At 38.9% G+C, this 20,330-nt stretch overlaps 2 protein-coding genes across 2 annotated transcripts; one reads left to right on the top strand and one right to left on the bottom strand.

The window, feature by feature from the left end:
* Window positions 1–11,020: 11,020 nt before the first annotated feature.
* On the top strand, window positions 11,021–11,505 carry LOC113765259. The gene is made up of 2 exons (XM_027309377.1): window positions 11,021–11,102; window positions 11,175–11,505. Exons 1-2 carry the CDS (start codon window positions 11,028–11,030, stop codon window positions 11,502–11,504), a joined length of 405 nt encoding a protein of 134 aa, XP_027165178.1. The 5' UTR covers window positions 11,021–11,027; the 3' UTR covers window position 11,505.
* Window positions 11,506–18,975: 7,470 nt separating this feature from the next.
* Window positions 18,976–20,131, bottom strand: LOC113765258 (glycine-rich cell wall structural protein-like). Its single transcript, XM_027309375.1, has 2 exons — window positions 19,976–20,131; window positions 18,976–19,437 (listed from the first exon to the last, which is right to left on the bottom strand). The coding sequence occupies exons 1-2, from the start codon at window positions 20,085–20,087 to the stop codon at window positions 19,142–19,144; spliced, it is 408 nt and encodes a 135-aa protein (XP_027165176.1). The 5' UTR covers window positions 20,088–20,131; the 3' UTR covers window positions 18,976–19,141.
* Between the last annotated feature and the right edge of the window lie 199 nt (window positions 20,132–20,330).

The raw sequence follows: 20,330 nt of genomic DNA, 5'->3' as shown, positions 1-20,330 counted from the left end.
GACCCGACAGAAATTTTAAAGGACTGACGCCGAAACAGAAATTAACGGGCTGACGAACAGATTTACGGACTGAACCCGAACGAAATTTAAACGGGACTGACCCGAACAGAAATTAAACGGGACTGACCCGAACAGAATTTAAACGGGACTGACCCGAACAGAAATTTAAACGGGACTGACCCGAACAGAAATTTAAACGGGACTGACCCGAACAGAATTTAAACGGGATTGACTAGAGATAGAAAATTCAAATCATGGGACTGGCCCGAATAAGCTTTGAATTGTGGGACTGACCCGAAAATGCTCTTGATCGTGGGACTGACCCGAATGAGCTTTTGATCATGGGACTGACCCGAAAATGCTTTTGATCGTGGGACTGACCCGAAAATGCTTTTGATCGTGGGACTGACCCGGAAATGCTTTAAAATTGGGATAGACCCACGGGATCTTTGGAATGTTGCGGCACAAAATCCAGGCCCAACGTGATGTTTGGACTGTTGGCGGCACGAAACTCAGGCCCAACGTGATTTTTAGATGTTGGCGGCACGAAACTCAGGCCCAACGTGACATTTGGATTGTTGGCGGCACGAAACTCAGGCCCAACTTGATATTTGGAATGTTGGCGGCACGAAACTCAGGCCCAACGTGATTTTTAGAATGGTCAGTGGGATAAGACCCAATCCTGCCATCCAATTGGTGAAGAATTTGATTCGTCAAAATACAAGAAATTAAATTTGACTTTCCAAGAAACAAAATTTTGAACTTGTTTTTTTTGATTTTTTGAATTTTTGATGATTTGATTTTTTTTGTTTTTGTTTTTGTTCAAAATTTGCCCCAGTATGATGAATTGGTCAGTGAGACGACATCTGAGCCTGACGGGGTGTGGACGGTCAGCGGGTATAAACCCGGTCCTGCCGATGCGGATAAACCCGGTCCAATGTGAGATAAGTCAGCGGATTAAACCGGTTCCTGCGAGATGGCGGATAAAACCGTCCAATGTAGATAGTCGCTGGATTAAACCCGGTCCTCCGAGATTGGCGGATAAAACCCGTCCAATTGAGAAAGCGGTCACGGGATTAAACCCGGTCCTGCGAATTGGCGGATATAAAACCTAGGTCCAATGTGAGATTAACGCGCAGCGGAATTAAACCGTCCTGCCGAGATTGGCGGGATTTAAAAACCCGGTCCAATTTGAAAAAACGGCAGCGATTATACCGGTCTCCGAGATTGGCGGAAAAAACCGGTCCCAATTTATAAAAACGGTCAGCGGATTATACCCACCTGCGAGATGGCGGGAAAAACCGGTCCCAATTTTGATAAAACGGTCAGCGGCGATTATACCCGGTCCTGCCGAGATTGGCGGGATAAAACCCGGTCCCAATTTGATAAAAACGGTCAGCGGGATTATACCCGATCCTGCCGAGATTGGCGGGATAAAACCCGGTCCCAATGTGATAAAGTGATGTTGGCGGCACCAAGTCCAGGCCCAACGTGATTTTGTGAAGTTGGCGGCACAAAGTCCAGGCCCAACTATTTTTGGAACAAGAAATTGAATTGGATTTGTCAAGAAACAAGACATTAAATTTGATTTTCCAAGAAACAAGAATTTGATTTTGATTCTTGATTTTTCTGAATTTTCCCCTTCCCTTCGGATTTTGCCGAGAGAATTTTTCAACAAAATTTGCCCCAGTGTCGGGTCCATTTTTCCTCCTTCTTCTTGCTTCTCTTTGCAGTATCGGCCTTCCGCCTTACTGGATGCTTTTCGTCATTTTGAATCATGAATACCTGCACAGGGGTCTTCACAAAGCATGACATGCACTTAAATTTCATGAAAAGAGCAACGTGATTGATTCGAAAATGTATCATTTTGACTTTTGGATGAAATCCTCAAATGTATTGCGGAAAATTTTGCCCCAGTGTGGGCACACCTAATTGCAAAAATGTGTTTGGATGAAGCTTCATTTATTTGAACAAAGTAAGGAACTGTGTTTCCTATACAATGCGAAGAAATCTAAAATATCTTGCTTAAACTCATACAGAAAATTTCATGATGAATTTTCTCAAGATAACACCAATTTCAAGAAGATTTCTTCCTTACTTTTAGCATTGGTGCTTAGGGTAACGGGTCACCACTTCTGGTTGACTCATCTTTTCAGGACCAATCAAGTGACTTTTTTTTTTTTTTGAAATGGCTAAGGAAATGGGAGATAAGAATCTGTCTCATTTTTGTGCCCCAGTTGTATGTAATCCATTCAATGTCACATCTTAGTGAAAGCGAAAAGTTTGTTACCCTTATTTTCAAGAAAACTTAGTCAACATACAAGCTTTCTAGGCTTGTAACGTATGGACAGAAGTGATAGCTAAAACATGTGGAAACGGGTTATGCCCCTATGATCACAAATGATTTGATGAATTTCTTATGAGCATGATCCTCACTTTGGATTGTCATGAAAGAATAAGTCCACGATGGACTTTATTAGCTTGTAATTTGGCTTGAAAACGATAGTTTAAGACTTTCAAGGATATTGCACCATAGATCGCATTTTTCCAAAATTGCCCCTATTTTGAAATCAAAAGATCTCAGACTTTGTTTGCATTTTTCTCATCACTCACCAGAGACTTCAGCGTCGATTTTTCTGCATTTTCTTGCATTTACTTTCCTTTCTTTGCTTTTTGCCTCTTTTCCCTTTCCCTCGAGCTGATGGGTTTTCACATGGTGAGTAGCGTCAACCTCATACTCAAGCAATTCAGAAATACAGCTAAAATTTTCCGGCATCAGAAATTTTCTTGACAGGGCCATTGCAAAGAACAGAAGTCAGGACTTTCGGCTTTTGTAATGGGGTCAGGTGGGGTGCTTAGAAAAGTTAAGGCTTGAAAACGGATTTCAACACTGGTTTGAAGAATCTGAGATCGCATTGTTGCGTCAACCCTATTTTAGGGTAAAATCAGAATTTGCCCCAGTTTTTACTCAATTGATTTTCTTTTCCCTTTTGATTTTTCGGCCTTTTGCCATTCTTTTGAACTTTCACAAAATTTGCCCCAGTTTATTTTTGAACTGAGGTTCTCTTTTCTTCCTTTGCCTTTTGATTTTGTGGCTTTTCACTTTTCCGCTTCTTGAAATTTTCTTTTCAACCCAAACTTGCCCCAGTGTGGGGTTTGCGACTCTCAGGGTTCGCCAAACGAAGTATTTTATTCTGAAGGCTCAAAAGGGATAACTAGGGATAAAATGTTTGATTGGAAAAGAAGATGGCCTGACTTGTATTCCGTTCCTTACATTAACTCTGAGAGGAAACTTTCGTTAATGGGAAATTTTTGGCATGTATCTGAATTAACTGATTGAGGAAAACCCTTGTTCATCCATATTTGTGAAACGTTGGCGATCCACGCGGACAAATCTCTTCCCTTTCTTTTTTCCCAAAAATTGAAACCCAGATAGATTCAAATTTCTCCAATTTGTGATTCCCTCTTTTTTCCTTTTGGCATTTTTACTTTTCTCTTTTCTCCTTTTTTTCAAAATTTCCCAATCTCCTTCCCCAATGTGGGGTGCGATCATATGTGCACTCGAAAAGAACCACCAATTTAGCTCAAACGAGGATGCAAGGGATGATCAGTGTTTAGATTGCAGAAATGACGGCCAAAGTATCATTCTTATACCTCATGACAACCGAAGTAGCGAAATGGTCATTGAAAATCCATTCTTCTTTTGATATTTGAAAATTTTTCAATGAAGGGTAGTGATCATTAAGACCCTTATTTGAAACGAAATTATTCTTTTAGAAGCTCAAATGGGAGAGTAAATGATGAAAATCTGTATAGGTAATGAAACGAATGCTTGAAGTATCATTCCAAATTTTCCAAACAAATAAGAATAATGCACATTTTTGCTTTCACTTAGATGTGAATTGAACCAGATTGGACACCTTGAACATTTTCAAGCAAAAGTTGCCCCAATTTGCGATTTATCAATCAATGTGACTGATTTTATTTTGGAATTAAGTGAAGGAGAAAGGTATCTCATAGGGCCTTTTGAGTGACCGTTCACTCTCTTTCTTTCTGAGCACTCTTATTGTACAGGTTGGAACACCAATCGAGTGTAAGGATTTTAGGAAGCATACACTTGTGAAATTCAGGCTATAGGTTGAAAAATCTCAAATTGGGTCTTATTTCTCAAAAATCATCATGAAATCTCCAATGAGTAAGAGTAAAGAATGAAATGTACATAAATATACACAAAACAAAAATTGTCCAAAAAATTTTATTGTTGAAAAAGTTTGAAACAAAATTGCTCAATCAATTATGATACAAATGAGAAGAGAGAAACTCGTAAAGAGCTCACACATACACTTTTTGTCTCCTTTTTCAAATATACAAAATTTTCCTTTGGAGAACAATTACAACATCTCTCAGAGGGTTTTCATCGTAGGATCCGCCCAAGAATCAAATAACACTTGTAATCTTCAAACTTTATTGGATTAAAATTATCATCAGATATAGAAGAATATTTTCGTCTTATTGAAACATTTTTATGAATGCAGGGGAGGGGGAAACAAAAGAAAAATACCCCGAGTTAGTAGGCCAAACTGCAAAATCGGTATGCATGTCCTATGGGGGGAACCTTTTTTATGCCAAGGGTAGGCCTAGCATGAAAATGCAATCCGCTAGAATAGGCACTATACAATACCTGATGGATCCGATCAACTCATGGAGTGAAAAATAACTTGAAAAATTTGGCCCATTGGAATGAAAAGAGACATTTGTCCTAAAATGAGGGAAAAGTCCGAATGGATTGCTACTTTGGTCGATGCATGAAATAATGTGTAAAAGAGATTGCAATGTCTCAATTAATTTATTCGGTGACCCTTAGACTTAAACCCTAAAAAGGGAAAAAACGGGTCAAATGGATTGGATAATATTGATGATTCATTTAAAAATGACCAAATTGCCCTAAAAATAGGTAAACTGGTCAAATGAATTAAATGAAATTTGATTTATTCAAAAATTGATCGAATCGCCCTAAAAAGGGTAGATTGGTCAAATGAATGAAACTTGATTTATTCAAAATCGACCGAATGACCCTAAAAAGGGTAAATTGGTCAAATGAATTGGATGAAATGAATTTATTTAAAAATGATTAGATTGTACTAAAATTGAATGAATTGAAAAAAAATGGATTGGATAAGATGGATGATTTGTTCAAAAATCGATTGAATTATTCGCCCACTGGGTGGTTTCAAGAAATCATTACAATGCCTTGGTCTATGAGCCTCTAAAATCAAAATTTGGCCTCTATATTTATCGTCTCAACAATGAGGAATCATTTGTGAATTTTCTTCGAATTAATGTCCTTTTACGCAAGGGAATTTTACCAATTTTGAGAAAATGGCCAAAAAGTGATTATTAGATGCTTATATTCCAAAAATTGCTTCATGAAAATGATCGGATCTTTACCTTACCTTGTGCACTACCCCTTCGGATGGTACGAGAAAGGTAAACGTGCAAGTCTCATTTGGATTACATATCCGAGACATGGGGTGGTTTATTCCTAACACGGGATCCCCCAAATGGCATTCCCTTTCTAGGGTTTATGCGTGATGCCAGTTTATTAAAGCGATGTAAATATGTGACAAATATGACCTAAAGGACATAAATAATGTATCGGGGGGAAAAAGTCTAAAAATGAAATATATTTATTGAAATCAAGTGCAAAGACTGAAATTTAAACATGTGAGCTATCTAGAGGGTGAGTCACTAAAAGAGTGCCAAAAGGGCCTCTTATCGCTAAGGCATATGAATGCAAGCCAAGAAACAAAAGAATGGTTAGTGCAATTGATAGTACACATAACACATTGGGAGCAATTAAGAAAAGAAATACAATAAAGCAAGTAAAAGGGGTGGAACCCCTTCCCTCGTGCCTAATGTGCTTAAAATAGGGTGAGGCCGACTCTACCTTAGGTCATTCTAATATGGATGCATGAGGCTGGGGTTCACTAATGCCTAGACTCGATAAAGCTTCGGCTCCCAAGCCTTCAGACCTAAAGGCGAAGGGTCATCACTCCCAGGGCCTTCGGTCGGTGGCTCGAGTGATCCCTTAGGTAGCGCTATGGGCGCAGAGCACACCATCCGCCTACCCAAGGCAATCGATCCTAATCCTACAAGGCGGTGTGGGATGGCGCCCACGAAAATACAAATAAAATGGGATAAAGCAAATAAATATGCACGTATGAAGTGTTCCCCTAATTTGAGGGAAGGGGTTGAGAACCACGCGAGGCTCTAAAGGTGACACACCCCCTCCCAAATGCAATGCAAGCGCGAGATAAACAAGTAAACAACATCCAATCAACCAATCACACATACGTGAGTGAGGGAAAAGTTTGATACGCGCGCGATGCGAAAAAGTCCTAAAATAAAAATGCAACCCTAATATCCAAATGCAATGCATAAAAAGGGTAGAAAAAGGAAATGAATGGCTAAGTCAAGTGCTTGGACCCACTTAGGAAGTCCCCAGTGGAGTCGCCAACTGTCGCGCCCCACTTTTCGAATGAATTGTGTATGGTGTGGTGTGTGATGATGTGATGTGTGAAGTGTGGTGTGAACGTGTGCAAAATGAAAAGTAAAAAGGCCATGGGACTTTGGAAAGCGACGATTTGGCCAAATGAAATTTTAAAAAGGGTTTTTTAAATATGAAAACGGAGTCGCCACTTGGTATAGATTTGGGGTGTACCAAGTCACCCAAAAAGTGTTTTTTAAAGACAAAGTAGTAAAACCCTTTTTAAAACGACTCCTAGTCCACGTAAGCCAAAGAAAAAGGTTCGGGGGTCACGTTTGACAAAGGGGAAGGCAAGGATAGAATCCAAGGCACCCCTTTGACCTAGCCAAGGCTAGTTGCGCGACTCAAACCAATTTTTCCTAATTTTTCTACCCAAGGTATGTATCGCGTATTGGATATGTCTATATGAATGCAAAAACCTAGACCTAGGGGGATTGGGGGAAATTTCTCTTCAAAGGTTGAGTGGTGCCAATCACATTAATTGTGAAGCCCAATAATGATCCTTTTGGAGAGGTCACACCTAAACCTAAATGACGTGAAAAATGAGTGGAATGCATGCCATGTGAAAGTGTGAGTTTGTGTGAAGTGAGAAAAATGATAAAAGATAAGATAAGAGTGAAGGTGTGCAAATGTAGATGAAAGTACTCGTGTGCGAGTGAAGATAAAATGTTCGTGTGCAAGTGGAGATAAAAAAGTGTTCGTGTGCAAGTGAAGGTGATAAAAAGGTGCATGTGTGCAAATGAGACGAAAGTGAAAGTGTAATGATAGAGTGGATTGAGAATGCATGAGCCTAGGGAATTCATGCATATTGGGTACGGGGAGACCTAAATCGTGACTTGATTTTCCCTTTGATTAGAAGGCGAAACTAGCGTGCTAAGGCTATCGAGTAGCCACACTCACTCGTTTCCCTCATCAGAAGGGGACTCTCATGCAAATGTACACTATAACTATCATGATATGCAAAAATCCTAAAAAGAAGGGAAAGGGGGTTCAAGGAGCATGCCAAGTGATAAAACTAAGAAAAATGCATGATATGTGGTGAACAAGCAAATGACATGCTAATGAGGGGAAATCCCTAAGGGTCTAGCGTTGGACTAGCCCATTCTATGAATTCCGACTAGCGTTGGACTAGCGGAAACGTACATTCATCCATTCCATTCATTCATGGCTATGAAAGCAAGTAGACATGCCAAAATACTCGTAAACACATAGCACATAGCATTTAGCATGCTCGACTAGATGCAAGAGCCTAACAAAGCAAATTAACACGTAGTAACTAAGCATGCAAGACACATAAGACAATTAAAGCCCTAACTATTACATTTGCTAGCTAGGCACATGACTTCGATAGGTCTTCATTGAATGCTCCTCCAAGCCCTATCTATTACATTAGGGAGACCCTACTACAATCTAAAAGGGGGAAAAGGAATAAAATAATTAAATCCCTAACTATTACAAGCCAAGAGGTGTACACATACCCCATAAAGAATAACTTAAATAAAAAAACAAAAGGTAAATAAAATAAATGAAAGGAATTAAAGAAAGGCAAGGAAAGCAACGTAGACATGCATATTCACATAACACGTAGGAGCACGTAGGAAAAATAAAATCAAAGAGATAGAGGTTACCTCCCTTGAGTTGTGAAATGAAAAGAATATTAGCTTCAAAACAATAAAAGGGTCAAGGCACCAATTTATTTGGCAAATAATCACAAATGATAAAAATAAGCATGAATTTGAATCAATTGAATCATGTCAACAACCCACATTTAAGAAGTCAAAAGAAGAAGGGACTTAATTGCAAAAATGAACAAAGTTTTGGGGTCAAAATTAAAGAAAAATAAAGTTCAGGGACCTAATCGCAATTACATTAGGGACCCAATTGAAAGGAATGGAAAGCTTCCAGGGCCACAGTACAGTTAAGGGAAAATGCAGGGGCTGATTTGCAATTTCGTTTCTGGTTTCTTCATGGACCAGGCTATTGGGCCATTTTATTCACTTCTTGGGCCAAAATCCTCTTAGCACAAATCAGGACCCAAGCAAAACAGATGGGCTAGCCTACTATTTTGGCCCAAAATTAGCCAACCAAACAGATGGATCATGATCCTCTGGCCCAAGCCAAAAATCCAAACAAAAGTGTTGGGCTCTATCTTCCTAAGCCCAAACAAAGTAATCCCTTAATCCAAAACACTTATTTTACTAAACCCAACAAGATAAACAAATTTAACTAAAATTATTAAGCCCCAATCATGACCCCAAATCAAGAATGAATCTATCCACAAAGTCACATAAAATATGCAAACAGAGGATTACACTTAAAAGGACAAAATTAGTTCAATTCATCCAGATTTTGGGCCACAATGAAATTAGGCAGAACATGAAGGGTTCAATTGCATTTTTTAGAAATTTATGCTCTGCAGAAGCTCTCTTCTTCAACGCTAATTTCTGGGTTCCGCAATCGAAAGGCTATTCAATGTACAATTCATGCACAAACCCAAATTCAAGCCTGAGATTCGGATTACTAAAGATTCCCTTTGATTATCACAACTCCTTTTGATTAACACACCCAAATCAAGAACATTAAACCATTGAAGATCCAAAATACAGCAGATGCCATTTCAGCTTTCTTCGCAAACAGGGACATGCCGAATTCGGTAACAGACAACAAAACCCAGAAAATGGGAAGCATAAGGGAACGGAAAAAGAAAGATGCAAGACAGCAATACATCAAAGTTTCTCAGGCAATTCGTCGAACAGGTTGAGGGCATCAGAAATTTTACTAATCTTCTACTCAACTAAAGCTATATTCAACCCCAAAATTTTGTCAAAACACAGGAAACTTCAGTCCAATCGACATCCAAAACAGACATACTTCCAGTTCATGAATACTCAACAGAAAATTTGCTACTAGCCACAAACGTGAAAATAAAAATACAAAACAGGCTTTGAAAGCTTGAATAGAACTGAAATTTGAAAGACAATGGCGGCTCACCTTCTTCAATCTGGATTTGGCCATTCACGGACGGCAATGACGGACCCAGGCGAGATGGTGACTGCTCCATTTGCTCTGTTTTTTTTCAATTTTTCCTTTCACTTTGCCGAAGCCTTCTTCCTCTGGTTCCTTTGTCCTCGCCCGAAGCTCTCCCTTGCCTCCTTCTTGGTTCGCTTTTCTTTTTCAGCAACTAGCCGTCGACTACCCCCCAGAACCTCTCAGCTCTCTCCTGCTCTCACTCAGCCGTCCTCCCTCTCTCTGTTTTTTCCTTTCATTCCCTCTTTTTAGCTCCCACGTAGCCCTTTTTCTGTTTTGCTGTCTCCTTGCTCAGACCGCCGCTCCTCATTTCCTTTAGTTTCCCCTCTGTTTTTCTTCCCTTTCTGGTTTTTTCCCTTAGCCCCTTTGGTAGCTCCCCTTCTCTGTTCAATTTCCTTTCAGCCGCCGCTCTCCCACGAAGCTCCACCACCAGCTCTCGTAGCCTCTTTTCAAAGCCCAGACGCAGAACTTCTTTTCCCTTGTTCTAGTTTTCCTTTGCTCTGTTTTTGCTTTTTTTCCTTTTCGTAGCTCCACCACCAGCTCTCCTCTTTTAGCCGAAGCTCCCACCTCTCTCAGACCTCTCTTACGTTTTTCTTCTCTTTTACTAGCCGGCCATCCTTTGTTTCCGCCCCCTCCTGTTTGCTAGCTCTCCCTTCTTCTCTTTCGTTGTCCCTTTTCCTTCATAGCCTCCTCAGCCGTCATCTCCTTGGTTTTTCCTTTCTCTCTGTTTTTCCCACCGTAAGCCTTGGCCGCCCTTTTTGCTTGTCTTTTTTTCCCTTTTTGTTTCTGCTATTTTTTCGTTCCACCTCCCCGTAGCTTGTTTCTTTTTGTTTCAAAAATTCCCTAAGCTCAACAAGTGTCCTTGACACCTACCCCTCTATACAATTGTCCTATAATTCCTTAGACACTTGTCTAATGATTATTTTATACACTTGTCCAACATGCACACTTCCACCTATCCACACATTTTTCTTTCTTTTTCATTTCCATTTTTCTTCAAAAATCAATTAAAAATAAATTAACAATTTTCAAACCAAATTTTAAGAGAATTAAAGCCACTTTTAACATCTTACAAAAATGAAAATGAAGAATCTAACTCAATTAAATAAATAAAAATAAATGATAGAAATTAAATTAAAAATAATTAAAATTTGGTGTCTACAGAGCCCATTCTGTTAGATTTAGTCGTTAACTTTGCAGAGGTGTCCGTTTGCGCGATTTCCAATACAAAAGGTAGGGTCAATTTAGGAAGTCGAAAATAGATCTTCTTGTTCTTCTTGTATAAAACTAATAAAGATTACTTACCCGAGAGAAACTACAAGAGAAGGAAATGGAAGAAGCCCAACTTGGATTAGAGGAAGCAGGACCAAGATCAACGCCACCAAGAGTCGGGCCAGCAAGATCCATGCCACCTACATCGTTGACACCCATTTTGCCTACTTGTGTTTGTGGGATGAAGACAGTAATGATAACTTCATGGACTGCACAAAATCCGGGAAGAAGATTTGCCAAATGCGCATTGGGGGAGGTTTGTAACATTTTTTTAGATACTTAATTTATTATTGTGTAAGAAATATAATGAATTTGTTTTTTTTTTAAGGATGGCTGTGGCTATTGGGGTTGGATAGATGATGAAATGTGCGCTCGATCTACAATGATTATACCGGGTCTACTCAGAAAGATCAATGGAATGGAGGAAAAAATGGTTGAATTTGAAAAAGCTGCAAGAAAGTGGGAAGCAAAAGCTGTGAAATTGGAGGGTAAAATGAAGCCACTTCAAACTGAAATTGCCAAGTACAAATCAGCCAATAAGCGACTCATTCGATGCGCAGTGTTGCCTTGGCTAATAGTTGTCTTAGCAATGTTAGTTATGAGAATAGATAATTCTGGTGGCATGCTACAAATTTGTGGCATCGTTGAAAATCCTTGAAGAATAGCTACTCTGTTGTAATGGTAGCATATTGAAAGGGAAAGGGCAAATGGCTTTATAAAGCCCCTTTTGTACCCCTCTGTATAAACATTTTGATGTATAAAAGTTGTATTGTTCACATGAATAAATAGTTATTATTTGGTGTCAAAAAAGGTTTGAAACAACACATTTCAGTTCTACTAATTTCATCAATAAATGACAGAGACATAAGAACTAAACAAAAGTGCTGCATTAACATAGAACAATCTGTGTAGATTGGACAAAATAAATTGTTTGTACATATGGACCATGTTCGTAATAGGTCAGCATATCAAATCCAAAACAAACTTCATACAAAAAGACAAAATGTAGTTGCATTATGTCCCAATCTAGCTATAGCTTTACTTCCTCTTCAATTTGATCCTCTTTTGACTCTTGGTTGTCCTCTGGTAGTTGTTGCTGAAGTTCCTCCTCTTCTAGTACCAGCTCTACTCCATTTTCCTCTCCAATTTCCAACAGTGAAAGGAGGTTCTTTACCTAAATATGCATAATTGGCATTGATCTGCCCCTTTTCTGAATCTGTTAACTTTCGTTTTCCTGCTTTCCTTTGTTGATGAGCCCCTTGGCTCTGAGACTGTTGTTGGTTTTGTACAACTTCTTCCTGCTGTCGATGCTGTGCATGTTCACTTTCCTCAACAGCAGATTGTGATTGCTGTTCTTGTTGGTTCTGCTGATACTCTTGATCCTGCTGCTGCTGTTGTTGCTGATCCTGCTGCTGTTGCTGTTGCTGATGTTGATTCTGTTGCTGGTGTTGCTGATTTTGCTGCTGTTGATATTGATCCTGCTGCTGGTGTTGCTGGTGCTGGTGCTGGTGTTGGGTCTGCTGCTGCCTCTGGTGCTGGTGTTGGGTCTGATGTTGCCTCTGGTGCTGGTGTTGGGTCTGATGTTGCCTCTGCTGCTGGTGTTGGGTCTGTTCATGCTGACTCTGGTGCTGGTGTTGGGTCTGTTCATGCTGACTCTGGTGCTGGTGTTGGTTCTGTTGTTGCTGTTGCATGTTCTTAGAACCACGTTGCTGCTGTTGGTGCTGCTGCTGCTCCTCGCTATCCTGATTCTGCTGTTGTTGATTGTCTTGTTGCTGCACCTTGCAACCAGCTGCATTATGGCCGGCAACACCACATTTTCTGCAATGGATGACTATTCTTCTCCGCAACCTGTTTCCAGTCTTTTGAGTTTCAGTAGGATCTCTTCTCCTGGCCTTCTTAGGTCTGCCAGGTTGCACTATCCTTTCTGGTGGATCAAGATCCACCCCATCAGCTTCAGGCCACATTACTTGTCCATTGATAGGATACAAAACATTTTTGTAAATTTTTAGAAACAGATCTCTGTTGTAGCAGTCATACACCTCTTTATAGGGGTCGCCATTATTTCTGTGAATTGCTGCAATAGCATGACAGCAAGGAATACCTGATAGATCCCACAGTTTGCATGTGCAGGATTTTTTCTTTAAATAAACAGCAAACTGGGCCCCCCTTGGTCCCCTAACCTGGTATCCATCCACAGCATTCCAAATGGTCCTCCATTGTCTTGATTCTATCACCCTATCATCAATTATTTTTTTAATTAGTGGGCCAATGGACAATTCAAACTTCTCCATTGCAGTTGTCCTTCTCTGTATCCTCTCCATCAGAAATATCCTAATGGACTCTAACATTGTGATAATTGGCTGCTGCCTAGCTTCAAGTATATGACCATTAAAACTTTCACACAAATTATTAACCAACATATCGCATCGAGTATGTTCTGAAAAAAAAGTCTTACACCAATGACTGGGATGTGGTGCTTTCTTCACCCATTCATATGCTTCCTTGTCAAAATTTTCCAGATCTGCTGATGCTTTCTTGAATAGTCCCTCAGTAGTACTTGCTGCAATGTTCCACAGTTTTGTCTTCAGGGCAAGTCCACGATGTTTCTTCTTGAAGTTGTTATACAGGTGATGCACACAGTATCTGTGCTCACTGTTTGGTAGTACCTCAGATAATGCTCGGTCAAGACCCTATAAATTATTACAAACAAAAGGCATTAGTAAATTGAAACAGATTTGTGTACTGTGCATATACAAAGGGAAGGAGTTAATACCTTCTGCTGGTCAGAAACAAAGGTGTAGCTGTACCCATTTTCAATCTGCAAGTCATTCTTCAGCAGCTCAAAAAACCATTTCCACTGTTCAGTTGCTTCCCTCTCAACCACTGCCCAAGCAATGGGCCACCATCCATTGTTGGGATCTACTCCAATAGCAGTCAACAGCTGTCCCCGATATTCAGCCTTTATGTGGCATCCATCAACCCCAATAATGGGCCTACAACCGTCAAGAAAGCCTTGTTTTAATGGTCCCAAACAGCAATAAAGTCTCATGAATTTTGGGTTGCATCCAGGTTGTCTGAAGGGAGTAAACATAACTTCCATTGTGGTATTTGGGTGTGTCCTCTTAATTTCTGCACAATATCTCCATATGTCCTTATATTGCTGCTCTGCATTCCCTTGAATCTCCTTTTTAGCAATTGCCCTTGCATTGTATGCCACCCATTTTGAAATTTCAGCTTTGAAGTCCTCATCAACTATTTGTCTTAATAATCTTGGAGGCATTTCAACATTACATCTAAATCTCTCCATGTACTTGTTTGCAAGCCACTTAGCAGAAATATTCTTGTTCTTCCATACATGACTGCAGTTTATGTGCTCATTATTCATGCTCTTGACAACCAAATCAGCTATTCCAAGTTCCCTCTCAACTGAAGCATAAACAAACCATTGGCAAGGAGGTTTGCATTTTGCTCTAAACCTTTTTTTTTCATTTGTGTATGGCTTTACTGGTTTTCCTTTCATGATGGAATATGTTCTAACAGCTAATCTTAGCTGTTCAGCTGACTCAAACTTCATTCCTATGTGAAACTCAAAATTAGGGTCTTTTAGATCTCTCTCCGGATTGAAATCAACATACCTATTCCTCCAGTCATCATCATTCTCTTCATCTGAGGAGCCAACATCACTATGCAACTCAGTCACCACTGTGTCTTTATCTAATGCATGGACATCATCTAAATGAGGAGCTGCCTCTTCTCCTGATGCTCTATTGTTGTTTCTTCTCCTTCTAACTTGCTTCTTCCTCCGCGACTGTTGGTTTCCAGTTCCCACATCCGTGGGTTGTTCTTCATTTGTCTCAGGCTGCTGCTGATGTTCAAATTCAGTTTCAAGTCCTGATTGTTGTGACCATGGATCCATCCCAACTGTTTGTTGTTGTCTGCCTAGCTCATCTACAACTGATTCTTGCTGTTGTGCAGCATTATTACAATCATCATTAGAATTGGGATGCTGTGAAGATCTAGGTTGCTCTGTATTTGAAGAATCCACACCAGATTTTAGCCCCTCAACAATCAATTCTTCTAACATTTCTTCATCCCTACAGAAATCCCTATCAGCACTAAAGCGATCACAATCTCCATCCGAATCAGTATCAGTCTCCACTTGGCCATCTATATTTCCTCTATCATTTGCATCCCCATCATCCCCATTATTCAAGGCATTCTCTTTAGAAGAGTTCCCAACATCTATCTTGCCAATTGATCTTGTAAATGGCACTAGTTCAAATCCAGGTTCCCTAATAACATTTCCATTTTCGTCAAGTTCCTCGATGGTGACTGCGGCTTTTTTACTCAGCTGTAGATCAGAAGGAAGGGACTTTGTGGCCATCATCTTGATTTCATTCTTTGACTGGTGGTCACAGTACACCTCCATGATTTTATGCTTATAAGCCCAATTGCAAAAACTGATAATGGCTTTATCAGTAGATAATTCCTTCAACCCATTTCGAAAATCTTTCCCAGGCTCAACATAGTAATACACCATACATCCATAATGCCCTAATTTATCCACCATGTAGTTTATTTCATGCACAGACATTGTTTCCGCATCACATAAATCAACATAATCTACATGCCCATCAATGTATCTGTAATTTTGCCAATTGAATTTACCCCCATGATACATTCGTATGGTGAACAGAGAAGAACCTGGCACTGCATGACATGCGATTAGTTAAAAAAATTAAAATTTTAGTCAAAACTAGTAAACCCAAATTCAATGAATGAATTATTTATTAACCCCTTTTTCCAGCATTAAGAATACTTTAATCAGTGTACTATGAAATCTCTATGCTTTATTGCAAAAAGCCAAAACAACGATAAAATGTAGCCCATACATACATGAAACACACAATCTATTCTGGGATGTGGATAACTAAACAAACTTAGGGATTTTAAAACTTTACCGTATGCATCAGATGGATCAAAATGCTGGCCCTTTGGTCTAATCACCCACTTGGGCCACTCCATCGTTCCACGAAATGAAGATCTTGTTTGTCAACCCGTTCTGCTGTCGCTCAATCCCCCAAAATTCTTCGTTGTTGCGTTTTTCTTTAATTGTCAATTGTTTGATGTTTGGGTTTAGGCAAGGAAGAAAAAGAACAGATGCATGGGAGAGGAAGAAGAGGTGCAAGTGATATTTTCGACTTCCTAAATTGACCCTACCTTTTGTATTGAAAATCGCGCGGACAGACACCTCTGCGAAGTTAACGACTAAATCTAACAGAATGGGCTCGAGTCTACCTTTTATACAGTTTGATGGTCAAAACCAGCCTTTTAATAGTTGAGTGACCAAAACTCGACGATGGTAAAAGTTTAGTGGCCACTGGGATAATTTGCTCTTTCTAGAATGAACAAAAATAAAAGAATGGCTTTGGAAATGGTTTTGGTTTGAAAAACATAAGGCCGAATACGGGGCTCTAAAAATGCAGTGATTTGGAGAGACAAAAAAATAGTCTAGAAGAAAGAGTTATTAGTAAAAGTTACGAGTTGTCACCCGGTACTGTGTTATATGGTTCATCAAGTTACAAAAAAAAATTTGCAAAATAATTTTTTATTTGAAAAACAATAAAAAAAAGAAACATTTTCTAATTTTTTTTTCGGATACGATAAACCTACACTATTCTATACAAGGAGGAGGAGGGACCTGAAAAAATCCAAGGGTAATTCGAAGGGGACTGACCACCAAATTAGACAGGTGTACAATGCACCCGTATGAATATTTTAAGCAAACCCATATATTATGACAATTAGTAGGAGGCTTAGTTTGAAGAAACATTTTCTAAATGATTTCAAATTTTTTAGAAAACCAAGAGACATAGGCTCGGCAAGTCCAGTTGTGAGGAAGGAAGGTCCAGGTATTAGGCCCAAGTACCAACCTGTCCTTAAAATCGGGTTGCAACTTTTAGTGCAAGCTTGCTTGCAACAACCCGTAACGTATCCCATTTTTGGGATGTCGCCTTGGACTAAAATGGAAGCCATCAAGTATTGAACTTTTGGTCAGTTAAGTCAAGGTTATACTTGTTTTATTTGTCAAAGACTTGTGCAGTCGATTCTTATTCCAGATCTAAGGTATATTATCTCCTGGACACCATCCACTATTACTTTGATTTCCTTGAAAACTTTATACTCAGGAGGACTCGGATGGCATCTGCAATTTTTAGTGATAGTAACCACTGTCCAATGGATGGAGTAACACATAAAAAATCACTTCCAAAGGATGAGATTAGGATCATTCTTGGATTTGGCTAGAACTTCCAAGCTATGTTTTGAAACTCAGAACAAAAAGCGACTCAATTGAAATCGGGGGTTAGGATCAATAGTTTAATTCAAGAGTCAAATCGGATGATATTATAAATACGTCATGAATATTAATTAATGATATATAATTCAGATAATATATAAAAGTTTCCTTTAAATTAGTGGTTTACAAATTTACATAGTTATTTGATGAGTTTAGATTTAGTTCAAAAGGATTCTGGTTAAATAATTTTGAAAGCTATAAGCAGAAATGTAATTTGGAAAACGTGATGAGTTAGTTTTACACTTTGCTAAAACTATAAGGGTCAAAACACAACTATAAAAAGTTTTAGGGTATCCACAGAAAATGAATGTCAAACCTAACTCCTACTTGCTGTTTTCTTTGCAGCGGGCGTCACTTTTTTTTTTTTTTGTCGAAAACGACATAAGACACACACACCCAACTAATTAAATATTGACTGCGGGCGTCACTTACTGTAGTACAATTTATACATCAATTTCTTGTTCTCTGAACAAAGCCTTTTGGTTTTTATTAGTAATTTTGATTCATGGCTTTTGATAAAAAACCCATGACGAGAAACAGCCGAGGAATAAGGAGGAGGATGATCCAGATGGTGCTGTGAAGAATGGTAGAGAAGGGATAAAAGCAAGCAACGGGTGAAGAGAAGTTGCTGGAGAAAGAGGCCATCACTTGCTTTGTTTTTTTTTTTTTTGTCTTTTTTTCTTCTTCTTCTTTCTCTAGATTACACCATAGCTCTCTCTCTTTTCTTTCATCACACAATAAACTCGCATGAAAGCTCTCTTTTCTCTTCCCTTTTTTGCTCTTTTTTTTCCCTTCTTTCTCTAATTTGATTGCAAATTTTCAAGAAATTAGTTGCATGAGAAATGGGTTTAAAGAATTTAGCTAATGGAATTTTTCTTGCAATCTGGGTTTATAATTTGATTTTAGATTAGTTCTTTGCTGCTAGCCAAATATCAAAGGAAGATAAGGGGGAAAAAGTCATCACAATATGAGAATGGAAAAAATCAGGTTTTGTCCGTTTTCACCTGTTTCCGCTCAAACCCGATTTTGATAGGATTTGACCGAGTTTTTGAGATGCAATTTTTTATGATCGAATGTCTATTTAAAAACATCACTTCCAAGACCATAGTAAGAAGATTTTCTCAAATTTTGGTCATACAATTGTTAAACAAAAACAATCCCACATCAATTAGCCAAAAAATCTTTGTACTAATCAATAAAGAGTAAAGAATTTGGGCCCCTCTAGTCACTACCAATTGGATTAGAGATGACCCTTGCATGAAACTAATTAAGTAAACAAAATCATACTATTCACATCATTTTCTGTATAGGTAGATCCGATCAAATATTTGGTTTGGATAGAAGATTGAATTCGTCATATGTGTTATTGAAAATTTTTTGTATTAGATTGGTTAATCAAGTAAACCCCAAAAAAGTATCAATCTAATGTTTAATTGATGTACAAATAATCCAACAAAAAGTATCCATGACTTCGTTGTTAGTTTGAAATACTTGCTAATTTGGATAGCCTTTTTTTGGAAAAAAAAAAAATTTCTTTTTAGTGAAACATAAGTAAACCTGTTTTCAATTATTTCCTTTTCTAATGATTTGTTATCAGCTTATTCAATGTAAATTACATTACAAAACGTGGTACAGTATCATTCTAAAAAGGTTTTCAAAATAATCTCTAGTCAATATTAACATTACTCAACTTTTTAGTGAAATATAAGTAAACCTGCTTCATAAGGCATGAGAATATTTTGCCATCACATCAGAAGTGCTCATACAAGAGACACAGTTACACACACAAATACTCGAAATATTGAACTAGCTTGCAAATACATAGAGTGCATGTTGCATGATCACTCGTCAAGCTGTTATTTCTATTTGACACTACAAACTACTGAGCCTGTTTAAGCATTGATGAGTAATCACGACCTAGCTTGATGCTGGCTTTATTAGTTCTCAGTCTCTGCATCAACAGCCTCATCAGGATGTCCACCATGGCCGCCACCACCACGTCCTCCATAGCCGCCACCACCACGTCCTCCATATCCACCCCCGTGATATCCTCCATAACCACCACGGCCGCCACCGCCACGTCCGCCATAGCCACCACCCGGGTACCCTCCATATCCACCCCCATGATATCCTCCATAACCTCCTCCTGGATAGCCCCCATATCCACCACCGCGGTACCCTCCATATCCTCCTCCACGGTACCCTCCGTAGCCATCAGTCTCAACTGCATTAGCTGCAAAGAAGATAAATACGGGGTAGGCGTTAGTTACCGTAATCGCAATTCTGAAATGTAAGGTTTGGCCCGAATTGTCCACACGCTTTTAGGTAGCATATCAAGAAACATCGTAATCATTTGAACATTTATCTGTGTCAAGTTAGTATCGTACAGATATCCTTAAAATGGATTATTACTACTAACTAATGGCTAGTTTTACCATAGTGAATCATAGTTTCTGACAATTAATCTTTATTTTATTATGAGTATAAAGATTATTTAACGCTATATTCAAAATGAGAATCTTAAAATTTCAATAAAAAGTATGTTTTATGCATAGAGAAGTACTAGTGTAAAATTTATTTTGACACAACAAGTACAGGAAAATGATCCAGTTGCACTATACTCCAAGTCCCACGTTGGGAAAGGCTTAACAATTGTATGTACACCTTGCTAAGGTGTATGTACACCTCAGCTATGTTTCTTTTCTACTCCGACGCTTCACATGCACGACCAAAATCTATCTGAAATGTTAAACTAGAGAATAAATTCTTACAATTGTCAACAGACGTGGAAGTCTCAGCCAATTCCCTAGCAGCAACCTCTGAGGCAATCATTAAGGCTATAGCCAAGGAAATGAAAAGGAAAAGAAGTGTCTTTGAACCCATTTTTTGCTCAGGGAAAACTTATGTATTGAAAAACTGGTTTTTGGAAGGATGAGAAAGCAGGTATAGATTGGTCTCTATTTATAGGAAAATCTTTGCCACATTTCTGTCAAAAGGGTCGGGGAGTCGGCCCACCAGGTCGTTGGGCGATGAAGAGATGATTGTTTGCACTTGGTAGAAAGTCCATATGATCATAAATTACAGTCCCTTTAGTGAAAGTTATGAAATAGAAAGATGTACCTAAAA

The sequence above is a fragment of the Coffea eugenioides genome, chromosome 3, assembly GCF_003713205.1.
Source record: "Coffea eugenioides isolate CCC68of chromosome 3, Ceug_1.0, whole genome shotgun sequence".
Taxonomy (NCBI): Eukaryota; Viridiplantae; Streptophyta; class Magnoliopsida; order Gentianales; family Rubiaceae; genus Coffea; species Coffea eugenioides.
This window is presented reverse-complemented; position numbering and strand designations above follow the sequence as displayed.

Excerpts from the sequence above, each read along its gene's own strand:
- LOC113765259 (XM_027309377.1), top strand. The coding sequence starts at position 11,028 with ATGAAGACAGTAATGATAACTTCATGGACTGCACAAAATCCGGGAAGA. Across the intron at positions 11,103-11,174 it reads CCAAATGCGCATTGGGGGAG|GATGGCTGTGGCTATTGGGG; the intron begins GTTTGTAACATT and ends TTTTTTTTTAAG.
- LOC113765258 (XM_027309375.1), bottom strand. The coding sequence starts at position 20,087 with ATGGGTTCAAAGACACTTCTTTTCCTTTTCATTTCCTTGGCTATAGCC. Across the intron at positions 19,438-19,975 it reads TTCCACGTCTGTTGACAATT|CTAATGCAGTTGAGACTGAT; the intron begins GTAAGAATTTAT and ends TCTTCTTTGCAG.